General features: G+C 33.7%; 1 protein-coding gene across 1 annotated transcript; it reads left to right on the top strand.

Annotated features, from left to right (window-relative positions):
- Positions 1 to 7,187: 7,187 nt before the first annotated feature.
- LOC121737199 lies at positions 7,188 to 8,257 on the top strand. The gene is made up of 2 exons (XM_042128797.1): positions 7,188 to 7,232; positions 7,842 to 8,257. Exons 1-2 carry the CDS (start codon positions 7,221 to 7,223, stop codon positions 8,226 to 8,228), a joined length of 399 nt encoding a protein of 132 aa, XP_041984731.1. The 5' UTR covers positions 7,188 to 7,220; the 3' UTR covers positions 8,229 to 8,257.
- The last annotated feature ends 8,170 nt before the right edge of the window (positions 8,258 to 16,427 follow it).

Here is a 16,427-nt window from a genome sequence, read left to right as displayed (position 1 = left end):
CAGCATCATTGTATCATGAACATATACTATGATACTAACAAAGCTAATTATAAAATAAGAGCATTTAAAAAATATAATATTCCTCTTGTCTGCATAATGGTTTTTTTGTCAACAACCTTTTTAAACTAGTAAATATTATACTAGAAAAATATTTAATTTTAAAGAATGTAAATAATTCATATGTGCAATACAAAATAATATCATTGCAATCTCTAAATAATAATTGTAGTGAGAGTAAGAATAATATTGAGAAGAGAAATAATAATATGATTGGTTACAAGTTATTTGCTTGCTTACAAAACCTACGTTTCTCAAAGACGCAAGCAAACATACCTACGTCGGAGATATAATTTAATTCCCTTGCAAAAGATTAGAAAGTCACAATTTGGGTCGCAGTAACGTCAGTGCTTTACGGACCTGCCTTCGACAAACATGACGTTGAAATTCAGCGTCATCGTCAATCTTCGTCATCGATTTAATTTTATTTATTAAACTCGTGCAGCACCGTCTAATAAAATATGTTTTTCCCCTCCGAACGCAAGTCGTTGCAGACCTTACGTCATGAGTCACTGCACCCTTGAGGATTTATTGTGCGCATTTAACCAGCTGTATACATTATTCCAACGAATCGTACCAGTGCTTTGGGCCAAAGTGTAGAGGCTTAGTACTCTAAACGTTGGTCCTATGTGGTGGCCCAATGTGTTGGCCCAATGTGTATAGCAAGATTTAGAGCACAGTTCCTAACATAATGCTGCTCATAAATTGAACGATGTGGTTGGGGTTGGTGCAACGGATGTTTCTGCTTTGTTTTAGAGCAGGACAGTCAAGGAGACGGTGAAAAAATGTCGCGACCTTCTCTTTTTAGAATCTCCAAGTCGAGTCAATCGCGATGACACTGAGACAAACAAAAAGACAATTACGCGTTTTCAATAATTATTATTAGTATAAATTTAGTACAAACTACAAAGGAATAAATTATATCTATATAGGAATTAGGATATACAATTAGGGTTAGGAGGGAAATAGTTGACTTATATTTATAATATATACTAGCTGTCCCGGTGAACTTCGTGTCACTTTAAAACCTTCCCTGGACTTCTACGAATATTTTAAGACTAAAATTAGCCCAACCCGTTCAGCCGTTTTCGAGTTTTAGCGTTACTAACATAATTGAAAATCCATTTTTATGTATTAATTGACTTTTAAGTATTATCACAAATCTTTTGTATGGGAGTATAGAAAAGTGTTGTTTTTAGACTTTTTCAGGAAATTTAATTTTTTTTTTTAGAATTTTTCTCTCCGTAAGAACCATCCTCGTACTTCAAGGAATATTTTAAAAAAAGAATTAGCGAAATCGGTCCAACCGTTCTCGAGTTTTGCGCTTAGCAACACATTCAGCGACTCATTTTTATATTATAGACTAGCTGTCCCGGTGAACTTCGTGTCACTTTAAAACCTTTCCTGGACATCTACGAATATTTTAAGACTAAAATTAGCCCAATCTGTTCAGCCGTTTTCGAGTTTTAGCGTTACTAACACAATTGAAAATCCATGTTTATATATAAAAGTGTTGTTTTTAGACTTTTTCAGGATATTTTAATTTTTTTTTAGAATTTTTCTCTCCGTTAGAACCATCCTCGTACTTCAAGGAATATTTTAAAAAAAGAATTAGCGAAATCGGTCCAACCGTTCTCGAGTTTTGCGCTTAGCAACACATTCAGCGACTCATTTTTATATTATAGATAGTGTCAAAATCCTGAAATAAATGATTTTATTTATTTATACTATATTTAGAAAAGGCCAAATTGTACCTACATCCCACCACAATATCCTCAGTTTCGTGTTTCTCTTTCTAGAAATAAGCATTACTTTCCAGTTGGAGCCACTCATGATGCAAAAGTTGGATCGTCGAATGACCACCGAACGACATTTTGGTAATTTCTCGTTGAAATTCCGAATAGAATTGCGATTCGTAGATTTAAATGTAACTTTGAAGTCAAGGGTATTGTTGTCGGCAAGAAAAGGCTTACAAACCTTCGCTTTGCCGATGATATAGTTCTGTTTGCCACGTCAGCCCAAACCCTATAGTCAATGTTGGTAGACCTCAATACGGCAGCCCTCGAGGCGGGACTTCAAATGAACCAATCGAAGACAAAGATCATGTCAAATAGCGCGAAACGTAAGGTGGAGGTATATGGACATGAGATACACTATGTCGACGAGTACGTTTACCTAGGCCAAATTACATCTTTCAAGAACAGGCAAGACAAGGAAGTAAACCAACGCATTGAAAAAGCTTGGAGAAGTTATTGGTCTATGAAAGATCTTATGAAAGGGAACCTCACACTTTGCCTAAAACGTAAGCTCGTGGACATGTGTATCTTGCCTATTCTGACCTACGGCGCCCAATCATGGTCTTTGACAGTTTCACAGAAGTCCCGACTCGGAGTCTGCCAACGAGCCATGGAACGCAGCATCTTAGGTGTAAAAAGGATCGACCGCGTCCGAAATACCACTCTGCGTTCCCGGACGAAGCTTGTTGACGTAGGCAGGAAGGCAGCTAGTCTAAAGTTGAGCTGGGTAGGGCACGTCTCCCGTATGCACCCGGACAGGTGGGCGCATCTAGTTTCGGAGTGGCTACCGACCGGTCGGCGTAATAGAGGCCGATCCAAAAAAAGGTGGCGCGACGAACTGGATGCGTTCGACAAAGAGTGGCCAGTAACAGCACAAGATCGCGAATTGTGTAAGAAAAGAGGGGAGGCCTTTGCCCAGCAGTGGGACACAGTCGGCCAATAATAATAATAATAAAATGTAACTTGCGTGTGCAAACAACGAGAGTGGAATGTGAATGGATAAAATGACGAAGGAAATTGTAGGGTATTTAAATATGAATTTGTCAGTGGTTAAAAAATATTAATTTGTAGGTAATTGTGTATGTAAATATTATCAGCAGTTGCTGTTTAGAAATCGTAGGCATTCAAAAAGGCGGCAACAAAATCTTATCATAAATATAAATTCTCGTGTTAGGCCGCGTACTCTTTCGAAACGGCTTTACTGATTTTAAACAAATTTTATATGCATATTCAGTGGGTCTGAGAATCAGCTACTGGGTACTTATTATATTGATAAGTTCATTTGTTGAATTAATAATAGTAAATTATTACAACTCGAGACCGACGGCGACCATTTTTTGTGCGACGGAATAGCCCATCGCTATCCCTCGCATGTTGCCATGGTTGATGGTGACATACTTATTTAGTTACTTCAATAAAATAATATAGGCGAGATCAAATATGTTTTTTATGATAAAATATCACTGGGCGAAATACTTTAAATGGCAAAACAACGTTTGCCGGGACAGCTAGTATAATATTATATTATAGTAGAAGTTATAATACATATCTTCTAAAATTAATCCATTAACAATTTCTTGAAAGACATCCTTTTTCCTACCGCCAGACCTAGTAAGTCTACTTACTCTGTCTGTCTCATAAAGGTAATATACCTAGCGGAATAGAGAAACAAAGGCCTGAGCAAGAGAGATGTCACTATCAGTAACACTGCGTGGTAAAAAGAGACGCGTGATACATGACAACAGTACTCTTTTTTTGACGTCCAGTCGGCACGTGCCGCACGTTGACAATTTAATCTCATATAAATCATGTTCAATCATGCTTGTGTAAGTGTATACGTACGCATATTTTTAAACACAGATGAAACCAATTTCGGTTACGTTTGACAGCTCGAGATTGTTGCTCTATTCCGCTAGGTATATAACTTTATGGTCTGTCTACTACTATAAGGAAGTTTAAGGGTGTCTGGCAGTTTAAAGCAACTGTCAAAAATGTGTGGCAGTGGAAGGCGAGATTCCTGTAGTTATCCTGAAGAAAATAAAATAAAACATTGAACATTACCCTTTATCGAAGGTCAGGTATACCTTTAGAACTGGATACCTTCTAAAATAACCACGACCAAAACACCATAGTTGCTGGTCTCTTTTACCTCTACAAGGGTCATAGACAGGTAAACTCAGCTTTTATAAAATGACGAAAGTTTGACTGTCGCTGGCTGACTGGTTTATTATACAACTTGTCATTTCTCTAACAATAATCCACAACAAGAACTTGTAAGCCGCTAACATAGGAACCAAGACCTATCTACACTTTTGGCGATTTTTACTTTTTAATGCAGTTCTCTTTCTGGTTTATTTATGCATCGTTTCCCTTGATCGGTTATGAATAAATACCAATACCACCTTATGGGACAAAATAAATAATTTACGGAAATACCACCTATCTACACACTACATACGCTACCAATTTCGTCAGCAAATTTAAAGCATCAGCAGTTAAAAGATGTTCTACCAAAGGATTGTCATCCGTTTTATGATTCGTTGCTACACATTTAATTTTGCTTAATTCATATAAAAATATGATTAAAATTTAATAGGCTACTTGACCTATATTCAATTTCATTGAACAAATACATATTTCTAGTAGAACTTGGCCTAGGAAACCGTATTTCACCCTTATCATCAAATAAAAGCTTATGATTGATAAATAAAGTCGATTTCAAAATATGATTTTATGAAAATAGGATTTGTACTGACGAAAACGGTACTTCCGAATTGGATGTGACGTCATTCTATTCGTAATTTAATATCTTTTATTTATCGCGCTCGTTATATTATGTAAGTTTATTTGTTCATAAATAATAAAAATAAGCCTAGAAAGATTTGTAAAATATATTTTCTTGAATAATTCAAATAAAACATCAGTTTTATAAATTATCTCCATTTATTGTAGACGGGAAATGAAATGGCCAAAACTTTTCTCCAAAAGTTTTCAACATTACAAATGATTTCTAATTTCTTATTTAATTCTTTTATATATGGGCACTTTTAGACGCGTACATTTAACATATAAAAAAATGTTCAATAAAGAGAGCTTAAAATACAAAACGTATGACGTCACACTATGGCGGACAGTGTTTTCGGCGCCATTTATAAGGGGGGTATTACATTATCATTTATATATGATCATTTCTATGATCATATATAGGATCCAATATATATAATTATTTGATCATATCTGTATATTACATTATCATATTTCATTGATCCTACTCGTATTTTACGTCATATGTGGTTTCAATAGCCAATGGAGAGCGCTAACGCTGACAGGTATTGACGTCAGGGTTACTAGATCTCAGAGAATTTGATTTGTCAAAAGACATCGTCATTTTTAATATGGCTTGTTTTTTGTTATTTCAGCAAGATTATCCAAGTATATAATTAGAAAAATAATTACATTACATTATTTGAAACATATTAACGAACAAGAAATTAAAAACTCTTTTTTATATTAAATAACTGGCAACACCTATTTCTATGACCGTATTGGATCCAATCTCTCAGCAAATGTCAAAAATCTATGATTAAGGAAGAAATGAATCATATGTCTATATTACATTATCCAATATCATTGACTCAATGATCTCGCATCCAATATATATGATAATCTAATATCCCCCAAGGCATATTTTTCAATTAACATTTTTACGGGTTTCTACTGTGTAAAATATTAAAATATTAGTTTTTTTTGTAATAATGAACGATTATGAAGCGATTAGCATGAAGAAAAAAATGAGGTCAAGTAGCCTATTGTCTAAACTTATATTTTAATTAAACAATGTGTTACAAAACGTTGTTTTCTGATCCGTTTCTTGATAAAATATGTTTCTGTTATTAATTGTATAAAATTAAGCGTCGGTTGTTTAATGAAAGTATTTAATTACTTTATTTAATTTTTGTTTCATTTCCAATATCTATCCGATCCCAAAAAGTACCTATCTTACAGTAAGCTGCACAACCACACGCAAATATTTTAAAAAAATCCAGCTATCTAAAGTAATTTTGAAATAAGTAAAACTTTCTTGAAATACATCCATCTAGGGAATGCAATCCCGCAGGATAATTTCAATCCCGGTATTTGCGGGACTGAACCATCACAATCCCGCTGGATCCCGGTATGTGCGGGATCCCGCAGGGTGGACTTAAACTTTTAAAATAAATCGTTATAATGACTACTTGATAGAACTCCTTTTATTCTTAGAAACATAAATAAAACAAACACTGTCGGACACTTTTTTTACAAGGGTTTATTAATACTTCAGACTTTAATTATAAAAATATTATATAATAAATAACTAAACTTTGCTTGAAAATGGCTACGTAAAAAAAATGTTAAAAAAAAACTAAAAAACAATTTTTAACCAACTTATATATAAAAGTATGTTAAAAATGTTAAGGTATTAATTGTTTCGTCTGCCAAACGGCTCCTGATATTCAACACAACAGCAGCTGTAAAAGTTTGCTCAGCGTCCACGCTGGTTGGTACAATTGTCATTTAAAGTGAATTATAGGTGAATTGATGATAAATTGCTTAGTGGGCTGCCTGTAGCCAGTTCACGCACTCATCCCGCCAGTCCCGCGGGATCCCGCTAAATTTTCGACCGGGATTAGTCCCGCAAAATGCATGCGGGATCCCGGTATTTCGGGATCCCGGTATTTCGGGATCCCGGTATCCCGGTATTGCATTCCCTACATCCATCCTTTTTTCCTATGCTTATCCAGTTAATGTTCACACATAAAAAACATAAAAATGTTTGAAGAAAAAAATATGCAACTATTTTTCGTTTACTGTAAAATTGACTTTTTGTAGATAAATGGTCTTGGTTCTACATAGTATAATCTGTGACCAAAATATCTTGTTAGCCTTGTGGTCTACATTATTGTTGTACATATTGCCACGATATTGCCTTGTTTACCGTGCCGTGTTTAATGTATTATATTATACTACTTATTTGTGCTCTTAAGTTTTTTTAGTTCATAAAACCATATTGTGAAAACAAAATAAAGTATTTATTCTGATGAAAATAAGATATTTTTTTATTATGGAATGTGTAAAAAGGTGCTCCGACGCGGTCGTCTTAATCTTTCATTATTTCGTCATCAGTTTAAAGTTTCAAAAATAACTTCAAAAACAAGCCATTAAAATTAAGTACAATGACGCTAAATGGATAATAAATGTAGTATTCTAGTAAACAGAACAGACGTAAAACAATATGATTACAAAAATATTTGGTTACCATATTATGAATTTATATAAAATAGAGCACCAAGAAATTTTATTCAAAGCGAGATTAAAACTGCTCTAATCATGAACGCCAAGGTAAGAAAAGAGAAATTTATGTTTTTTTTTCATTACCAATAACAACATTAGTTTTTTTAATGTAACAGAATATAAAATTCTCTCACATGTTAAAACTATTTTGATTAACTTTTTGAAACGACTTGAAGAAAAAATTAGGATTGTTTTCTATATGAAAATTTTGGAAAAGAGAATAATATACGCAACTAGCACATACAGTAAGGGTGCACCGTACTTCGTACTTTAATATAACTTTAACCATAACAAAATGTCAAATGAACTGTCAAATCCCTAGTTAAAGTCCATAAGGGACGCCATATTTGACGATAACCTTAACCTTAACAGCTATAACAACGCCTCTGGTGCAACCTCAGAACAGGAAAATAAGGGTGCAACCCACCCTTAATAATCAGACCTAAATCCGACACGTTGCAAACATTGGTAGAAACGTTGTCAATCGTCGAAAAATACTTTTTGCTTGCTGTCATTTTGGTGCTGCCTCTAGCGAGAAAACATTGCAGTAATATACCCTATTCATAAAGGGCAACCCCCTTTATGAATAGGGTATATTACTGCAATGTTAATATCACAAGTGTTGGGTATATTTTAATGTGTCTCGTTTATTTTCAGGTATTTTTCATCGCATTCGCTTTTCTATGCTTGGCTTACACCATCGAGGCTGGCGTAGTACGCCGGTCAGCGGACGATAATATTACGACTCCGACAATTAATATAACTTCAACCACAACAGAAGATAATGTGCAAAATAAAGTTGGGGAAAATAAACCTGAGGACAATGATCAGAGCAAAAAAGACCAAGAAGCGACTACTAAAGCAGCAGAAGCTGCGGATGCAACGACTGGGGCTGCAGCAAGCAATCCCGGTGGACAAGACAAAATTGACACCACCACAGCAAACAGTACACTGACAGAGGAGCAGCTGAAGGAGAAGGAGAATGCAGTGGGAGGTCTGGTAGCGCTGTGGTGGCTTTTGAACTTGCTTAAAGGCGGGCAATAATTTTTGACTGCTGATACTGCAACGTATTCTACACAGCTGATAATCCTTTGCACCATTTTATTAAAAAAAAAAAACATACGTTCTGTGACACTGTTTTCAAAAACATATAAGTAAACGTGTTTTTAGAATGACATTGAATGATTTATTTTTTTATTTTTTTAAATCCGAAAAATATACTACATAACCCAAATAGTCTTTATCTTTATAATTATGTTACCACTTACTGTTAGAATGCAGAATACGTTGCTGTGCACATTTACTAGGTAATCTGCAGATTTCCTGATGCTATCAGTTAAAGTGTTAAATTTAAATAAAAAAAGGTTACAATAATATTCGCTTTTTACCAAGTTATTTTGCATAGAAACGAATAGTAAACCGTTTAATTGCAGAAGACAGTGAACGAAACACTTTTTTCGCCCCTCCGCTAGGACTGCTTCCCCCTGTTCCCGCTTGTTCATCAGTGGAGTAACATTGTAGTTAAAATTGGATATTTTATTCTTTTCTTTTTCTTTTTATGACGCTTCGGCTATACAGGGTGTAACAAAACTAAGTGATAATACTTTAGAATGTCTTTGGGTCCCCTATATAAAGTTCATCGTGAAAATAGCAGCACTGAAAGAGTAACTTTTGTTTTCACCTTTGTATAGAAAAAATCGTGACGCGGTGGCGCTTGCCCATACAAAACAAAAAAATTTTTGCTCTTACAGCGCTGCAGTTTTACAGCGATTTGTCATGTAACAACGTGTAACAAAACTAAGTATAATACTCTTTCGTTTTCACTTCTGTTGGCGCTCGCTAACGTTAATTAATATTATTATCTCACATAAAACTTTCATTTTTCTCAATAACTTAAATAAGTGCGAAAGAGATAGCAATTAAATTTTCAAAGCGAAAAGCAATGGAAAATTTGAAAAAAAGGGGAAAATTATTCATAAGAGATGAATAATTTTTTTTTTATATTGTGTTGACGCAAGATATTTGCATACAAAAGTATTTTTTTATATTCAAATCTACCATTTTTGCTAACCCTAGTAGAGTTAAGGTAACTTAATTGCATGGGACGAAACGCTGGATTAAATAGGTAGGTATGTAAAAATTCGCTTATAGCCATTCGTCCCACTGGGACGAACATTTATGGGACGAAAGACTCAACTACTCGTTTATGTATATTGCATAGCATTTGGAAGATAGGTAAAATACGAGTCATTAGAATTTTTCAGTACACTTTACACTTTGATCGTAAAAATAAAAGTTTGTGGTTTTTATACGACGTAAATAATAATAGAATTAATATTGAAGGGCATTCACGCTACAATAAAAATAGAGTATTTTTTATCAGGTTGCGGTGTAACCAAAATAAAACATCTTTTTGTCGCCATGGTCATCACGCGCGCCTTGGTTTTGCAAATGAAAAGAGAAAATTAAGAAACATGGTAAAGTTTTTAGTAATATTTTTTATGATACACATTGTGTAAGTTATTATAAACGTGTTATGGTATAAATAACAATCTATTAAGTATTTTTTGTACATTCTTAATAACCTTTTATCTCATTTAAAGGTTTTTTTGGCCTGTCCTACTACTGGTATTGTAAAAGAGCTAAAAACAGTTATTGGACGTTATTAGATGAAATAATACTGATCTACTTGATATATTATATTCGAAAGATAAGCTTATTATTCAATACGAAAGTTAATTTGCAGCTGACGTAGGGTGTCTTCTGAATACTTCAATAAAGTGTGACTTCTGAATACTTCAAGAACCTACTTGTTGCCGTTAGTTGTATGGAATGAATAAGGGAATGTAACGCAATTTGGGGGCCTTGTAAAATGCTACGGTGCGTTGCATAAGGGCTGATATTTAAACAACGCGTTAATTTTTTTTTTCGTTTCTATAGAGGAATTAGAATTTTCAAAATCAGCCAATCTTTTTGTTTTATTTATTAGGAAATCCCTGGATTGTAAAGTACTTTCCAATTATTTTTGTCGCTGAAGTAGGCAAATGGCAAGCCTTTAGTTTGAAATCTCTCGACTTTATGTTGTATAATGATTTAAATTAAACAAATGCCATACAATTTTTGCTACTCATCAGTATAATCCAAACTTAAGAACATATTGTGCAACCTGTGGGATCTATTTCACATCCTAAAAGATAATATTGTTAGCGCACAATCGTTACTTGCATGGCATGACAAACCCAACTTCCTCCTAAAAGTAGAGTATGGCCACAGGGACAGGCAAATGAGCCGCTCTCCATTGTGCTCCATATTTAAATATTGTCTGAGTAGTGAGTATACCGATTGGCTCGATGAGGACAATCTGAAATCTCTAAATATTTGAGTTACGTTTTACCTGAACAATAGACAGATATACAGATAAAGAAACAGACGGACATCCTTTTACATCTATAATATTAATAGATGACGGCCGTAACTCCATTGCGACAAGTCCGTTTATCGAGTGGATACCGCACATTTTCCTGGGCCAAAAAGTACTATTTTTTCTTTCCCGGGGCTCAAACTGTCTCGGTACCAAATTTATGCAAAATCCGCTCAGTGGTTTGAGCGTGGAGAAGTAATTCACAGACAGACAGACGAACTGACTTTCATACTTATAAAGTTATAATATTAGTATGGATATGTTACAATAGTCAGTTTTTGTGAAATATTTAATTAATATACGTTATTTTGCAATAAATAATAAAAATATAATATGTGGAAACAACAATTATTTATAATGTTGCCTACTACAATACCAATTTTAACCAAATTTCAATCAAACTTTGATTGTCCAACTACTGGTTTTGGGTGTCCCAACTACTGTAATTGCGTCCCATGACTGTGATTTACCTACCATTCAGTTTTTACCAAAAAATCAATATACTTAATCTGTAAAACCATCGCATTTTTATGTTTGCGTATCTTAAGCTAGATAATTTATGAACACAAACATAATATCTATTCCTATTTCATGTGAAGTATTTAATGTTTTACAGCTATTTCTGTAAAAAAATCCTTAGCTGTCTAATGACAATGACTTTACGGTAATATTTTCTTGTATTTATAACTAGCTGTCCCGGCAAACGTTGTTTTTCCGTATAAAGTATTTCGATTTTCGCCCATATTATTTTATTGAAGTGACTAATTAAGTATCTCACCGTGGCAACGTCCATCGCTATCCCGTCGCACAAACAATGGTCGCTGTCAGTCTCTAGTTGTAATAATTTACTAATATTTAAACCACAAATGCACCTATCAATATAAAAAGTTCCCAGTAGCCGATTCTCAGATCTACTGAATATGCATGTAAATTTCGTTAAAAGCCGTTTCGGAGGAGTACGGTAACTAAATTATATCTATTTATCTACACTGTGCTAACATTGTGACACGAGAATTTTATATATAAGAAGACTAGATGATGCCCGCAACTCTGTTGCTCCAAAATTCGTTTATCGCGTGGAACCGTAGATTTTTCCGGGATAAAAAGTATCCTATGTCCTTTCCCGCGGGACTAAAGTATCTCCATACCAAATAGCGACATAGGTTCAGCAGTTTAAGCGTGAAGAGGTAACAGACAGACAGACACACTTTCGGCTTTATATTATAAAATGGATGAAAATATGGATTACTACAGTAACAACAGAGTTTGTCGGTGAAGGGTTTTATTGGTATTTTCTTAACTACATTAAAACTTTAAAAATATACAATAGTGCAATCATCTTGTATCATTATAGGATTTGGTTGACGCTGACTTTGGCGGCTTTAGCGTCTAGATCCAGAAGGTCATTTTCATCTTTGCCATCTTTTTCCTTTTGGCCAAGGAGGTTTAATGGTTTGTTTGATTCGTCAGGATTGTTTAGTACACCTGATTGTCCAGTTTTGAGTGGCAATTTTGGTACTGCTGGTTTTGCTGGCTTCGTTGGTGTTGTTGATGCTGGCGTTGATGTTTTATGGTCTTCAGCCATGGAGATTTGAACAGCAAGAAGAACACCGAAGCCGATGAAAAGTACCTGAAAAGTAAAGTAAAATTATGATTCAATTTGGGTCGCTTCTGATAATTTTCCAATTAAGTTTCGTATTACCAGAGAAATTCAATCATCTGCATTTGATGGACCTACATTATTTGTACGGGTGGCAATATAAAATACTTATACAAAAAATTATAGAAAAGTTACAAGTTACGCTTTAGGTACAATACTTTTACCTTGGCGTCCATTTTGGATGATCGGTCTGAAATGGCATGTAGCTTCAGTGTATATTATTATTTATACTTATTTCTTATCAGGAAACTTAATAACATATTTTGTCAAAAACAAATGAAAGTAGATATTTAAGGAAAAGAGTTCCTATTTTTAAATAAGTAGGTACGTCAATACCCATCTCGATTTTAGGAAACTTAAGATGCACTTTGTCGTACATTTGATATTTATTTTATCCACCGCGTAGGAACAAGGAAAAATCTGCTTTTAATAATTGCTTTGTATATTTTACTAGCTGTTGCCCGCGACTTCGTCCGCGTGGACTTCAGTTTATAGCGCGCGATGTCAACAAAATTGGTGTCAAAAGCTTTTTTAAAAAAACTCTGGTACCCCTTAAATCAAAACAGCTGTGCAGTGTGCACATAATATTTCATTTTAACCGACTTCCAAAAAGGAGGAGGTTATATTATGTTCGTCTGTTTATATATTTTTTTTTGTATGTTCAACCATAACTTCGCCGTTTGTGGACCGCTTTTCATGATTATTTTGTTGTTATACAGGGTTGATTCCGAGGTTGGTACCATGTTCACAAAAGTGGTGATTTGATGATGGGATCCATGAGGAATCGAGGAGACTCCTTAAAATTTGTATGGAAACATATAGTGATTTTGATTTTTTGAGAAGCATTCGAGGTAAATGCTACCAAAAAGTAAGATTTTGCACCAGGTTATACACTGGATCTGAAGGTACTGAATAGAACTTTTGAATCCTTATAGATACAAGTTCGGGGATTTCGGCGTTGCTTAAACAACTGAAAGCATAAGCCAACACATCAATTTGATTGATCATCAACATCACAGCCATAATTATACCATGGGTCATCACATTATAACCCAATTATTGGTACTTTTCGTGATATTTTGCATCGAAGCAGATATTTTTGATGATTACTTCGCTGTTTGTAGACCGATTTTCAAAATTCTTGTATTGTTGTATAGGATATAATCTTAATTTTGTATAAAAAATACGAAAGCGGTGAGCTGATGATGGCATCTATGAGAAATCGAGGGAAATCCTTGAAATTTATCAAAACACTCATAGTGGTTAAAATGTTGTTTCTAGTAACTTAAGCATATGTTACGAATAAGAGAAATTTCATACGAAGGTGTTTCTTGGTCCAAAGGCACTGAACAGAACTTCTGAACCTTTAAAGATAAAAGCTTGGAAATTGCAGCATCGCTTAGATAACTGCAAGCACTTACCACAATTTCGCTTACAGTAATATAATATGGATAATTAATATTCGTAGTGGTTATTTACGCATAAAGCCTGATCTTGTAGATAACTAAAAAAGAGTGAAATTATTATTTTTAACAAAAAATTAAAACCGACTTCCAAGGAAAAAACAATATTCTTAAAATGACCTATATACCTAAGAATAATATTCTTTATTAGCGCCTTTTTCAAAATTCGACTAAATCTCAACGAATTTTGTACTCAATTTTCATTCTTTTGAAGTCGGTACTGGCTAAGTTCTATGTCAAGATGTCAAGTATCTCAGTTCTGGGCTGGTACCGACTTCAAAAGAATGAAAATTGAGTACAAAATTCGTTGAGATTTAGTCGAATTTTGAAAAAGGCACTAATGAAGAATAAGAATTATTTCATACTTTTTAGGTCATTTTAAGAATATTGTTTTTCCTTGGAAGTCGGGTTAAATTTTTTGTTAAAAAATAATAATTTTAAATTAAACTTTATATTTTATGCCAATTTTAAAGCTTATTTAGCCACCCAATTACACAACTTTACCCATAAACTATTTATCATTGATAGATTTAAGGTTACGTCACAGCATAGATAAAGTAACGAGTTATTAAATAACGTAAAAAAGAAATGACAATCGAAAAAAATCGAAACTCGAAGATGAGATGATACCACCTCTTATAGAAAAACCTTTGAGCAAGCGTCAGCATGATGTAGGAGACGCACGGCGCCATCTAATATGATTTTTTGGAACTAGCTTAATTTGAACAAATTTAAGTTTTTCACCCCCTTACAACCCTTTTTTTCAGTAAAAAGTAGCCTATGTCCTTTCTTAGGCTTTAGACTATCTACAAAATTTCATTACAATCGGTTTGGTAGTTTTCGCGTGAAAGCGAGACAGATAGACAGACAGAGATACTTTCGCATTTATAATATTAGTATAGATAGAGTCTGGCTAGCGAAAGATGAGACTGGAAAAAGGCGGCAAATTCAAAAAATCTACGTATGGCAACCTTGTCTATAGTCGGAATTATAGTTTTGATACTTGATTATTTATGACAATAATATTATATTTTAGTTTGGATAACTTATTTCAAGAATAAGTTTATTGTTGTTGTTTACTTAAATTTACTTTGCAATACATTTCATTGTGTTTTGTTTTTGACGAAGTATTAAAACTTCTTCTTTAATACTTACCGTACATCATGAAATATATTACAAAATATAATTTAACCAAACAATTATCTTCATTTTCTTAAACTAAATTGTCACTACTGTTTCTAAGTTTAAATATAATTTAATTTAAATGTTAAATAATTTCCTATATTATATTATTACTCGCAAGCATCATAGATTGTATTAATTATACTCAAATATGTATATTTAAAACATACTTGTACATGCCTGAAACTAATAACCCTCCCTTGCAAGTTGATTAAAAACCAATGATTAAGGGGAAATGAAAAAACAACACAGAAAATCAAAGTTTGCGAAATTTTTTTTCGCATTTCATATAAATATTCGAATGTTTTTTTTATAAAGTTTATTTACAATAGACTAAAATATATAGGTGTCATTTTGTTTGACAACTTTTTACCATCTTGTTGGTAGGGACACGATCCCATTGCTATAAAAATTTTGGGGCTTCTGATGAAAAAACTGCGACAAGTGGTTTTGGCAGTCCTCTTGTGATGTCAACCTGACACTGCCTAAGGAATCCTGCAGCGATTGAAACAGGTGGAAATCTGAAGGTGCAAGGTCAGGACTATACGGCGGATGCATTAACACCTCCCAGCCAAACTCCCGTAACCACACGCCTTTATTTATGTGGCCTTCTTTTTTAATCCTTTTTAGGGTACAAACACTGACATCTGAAAATATGTTCATAAATAAAGTTAGCATTCAATAACAAGGTTGCTTTCAGGTATTTATTTTTGTAACGTTAGGGTCTTACCGGTCTAAGAAGAAATCTCATCAGGCATTTTGTCTTTAAACACTCTTCTTGGAACATAATATCTCATATTTTATTTATGCTTGATATTTTAACTTGCATAACTGAATCCTTTGCATCATTCATGTTACCTGCAAAACAATAAATTCAATTACATGATAAATAATATTGATTTTAATTAATTGTAATTGAAAGTATCAAAATCTTTTACCTGTACTTACTAATGCACTGGGAATGTAAACAATCTTGTTTTTGTTTAAAAATTGCATCCTTTTTACTTCTTTTTTGTTCGTATTTACTAATCATAGCTAAAAGTAGTTTTCAAAAATCTCTTTTCAAAGTTTTCGTCACGTTTAAATTAGAAAATCACGTAAACCACAGAAATATTTTTCACTTTGACACATAAACAACAGATGATATAGGTGACACTGACGTTAATGACAGTGTTACCATAATCAGTTTTGGAATAAAAAGCCAGTCTCATCTTTCGCTAGCCAGACTCTAGTATAGATTAGTCGTCTTGCTACTGACATACTTAGCCCGTATTAATAAACCTCTTTTACCGCGAAATAATGCTCAAGATAAAATAAAATACCACTTTTGAACTAGCCTATAGTTTTAAAAATTGGCCAAGTGCGAGTGGGACTCGCGCACGAAGGGTTCTGTACCGATACAGAGCAAAAATAGGCAAAAAATTGGGTTTTTTGTATGGGAGCCCCCTTAAATTTTTATTTTATTTTAATATTATTATTAAATTATTATAAAAGGCCGTGGCCGGGCCCGTCTCAAT

The sequence above is a fragment of the Aricia agestis genome, chromosome 20 (genome assembly GCF_905147365.1).
Source record: "Aricia agestis chromosome 20, ilAriAges1.1, whole genome shotgun sequence".
Classification (NCBI taxonomy): Eukaryota; Metazoa; Arthropoda; class Insecta; order Lepidoptera; family Lycaenidae; genus Aricia; species Aricia agestis.
This window is presented reverse-complemented; position numbering and strand designations above follow the sequence as displayed.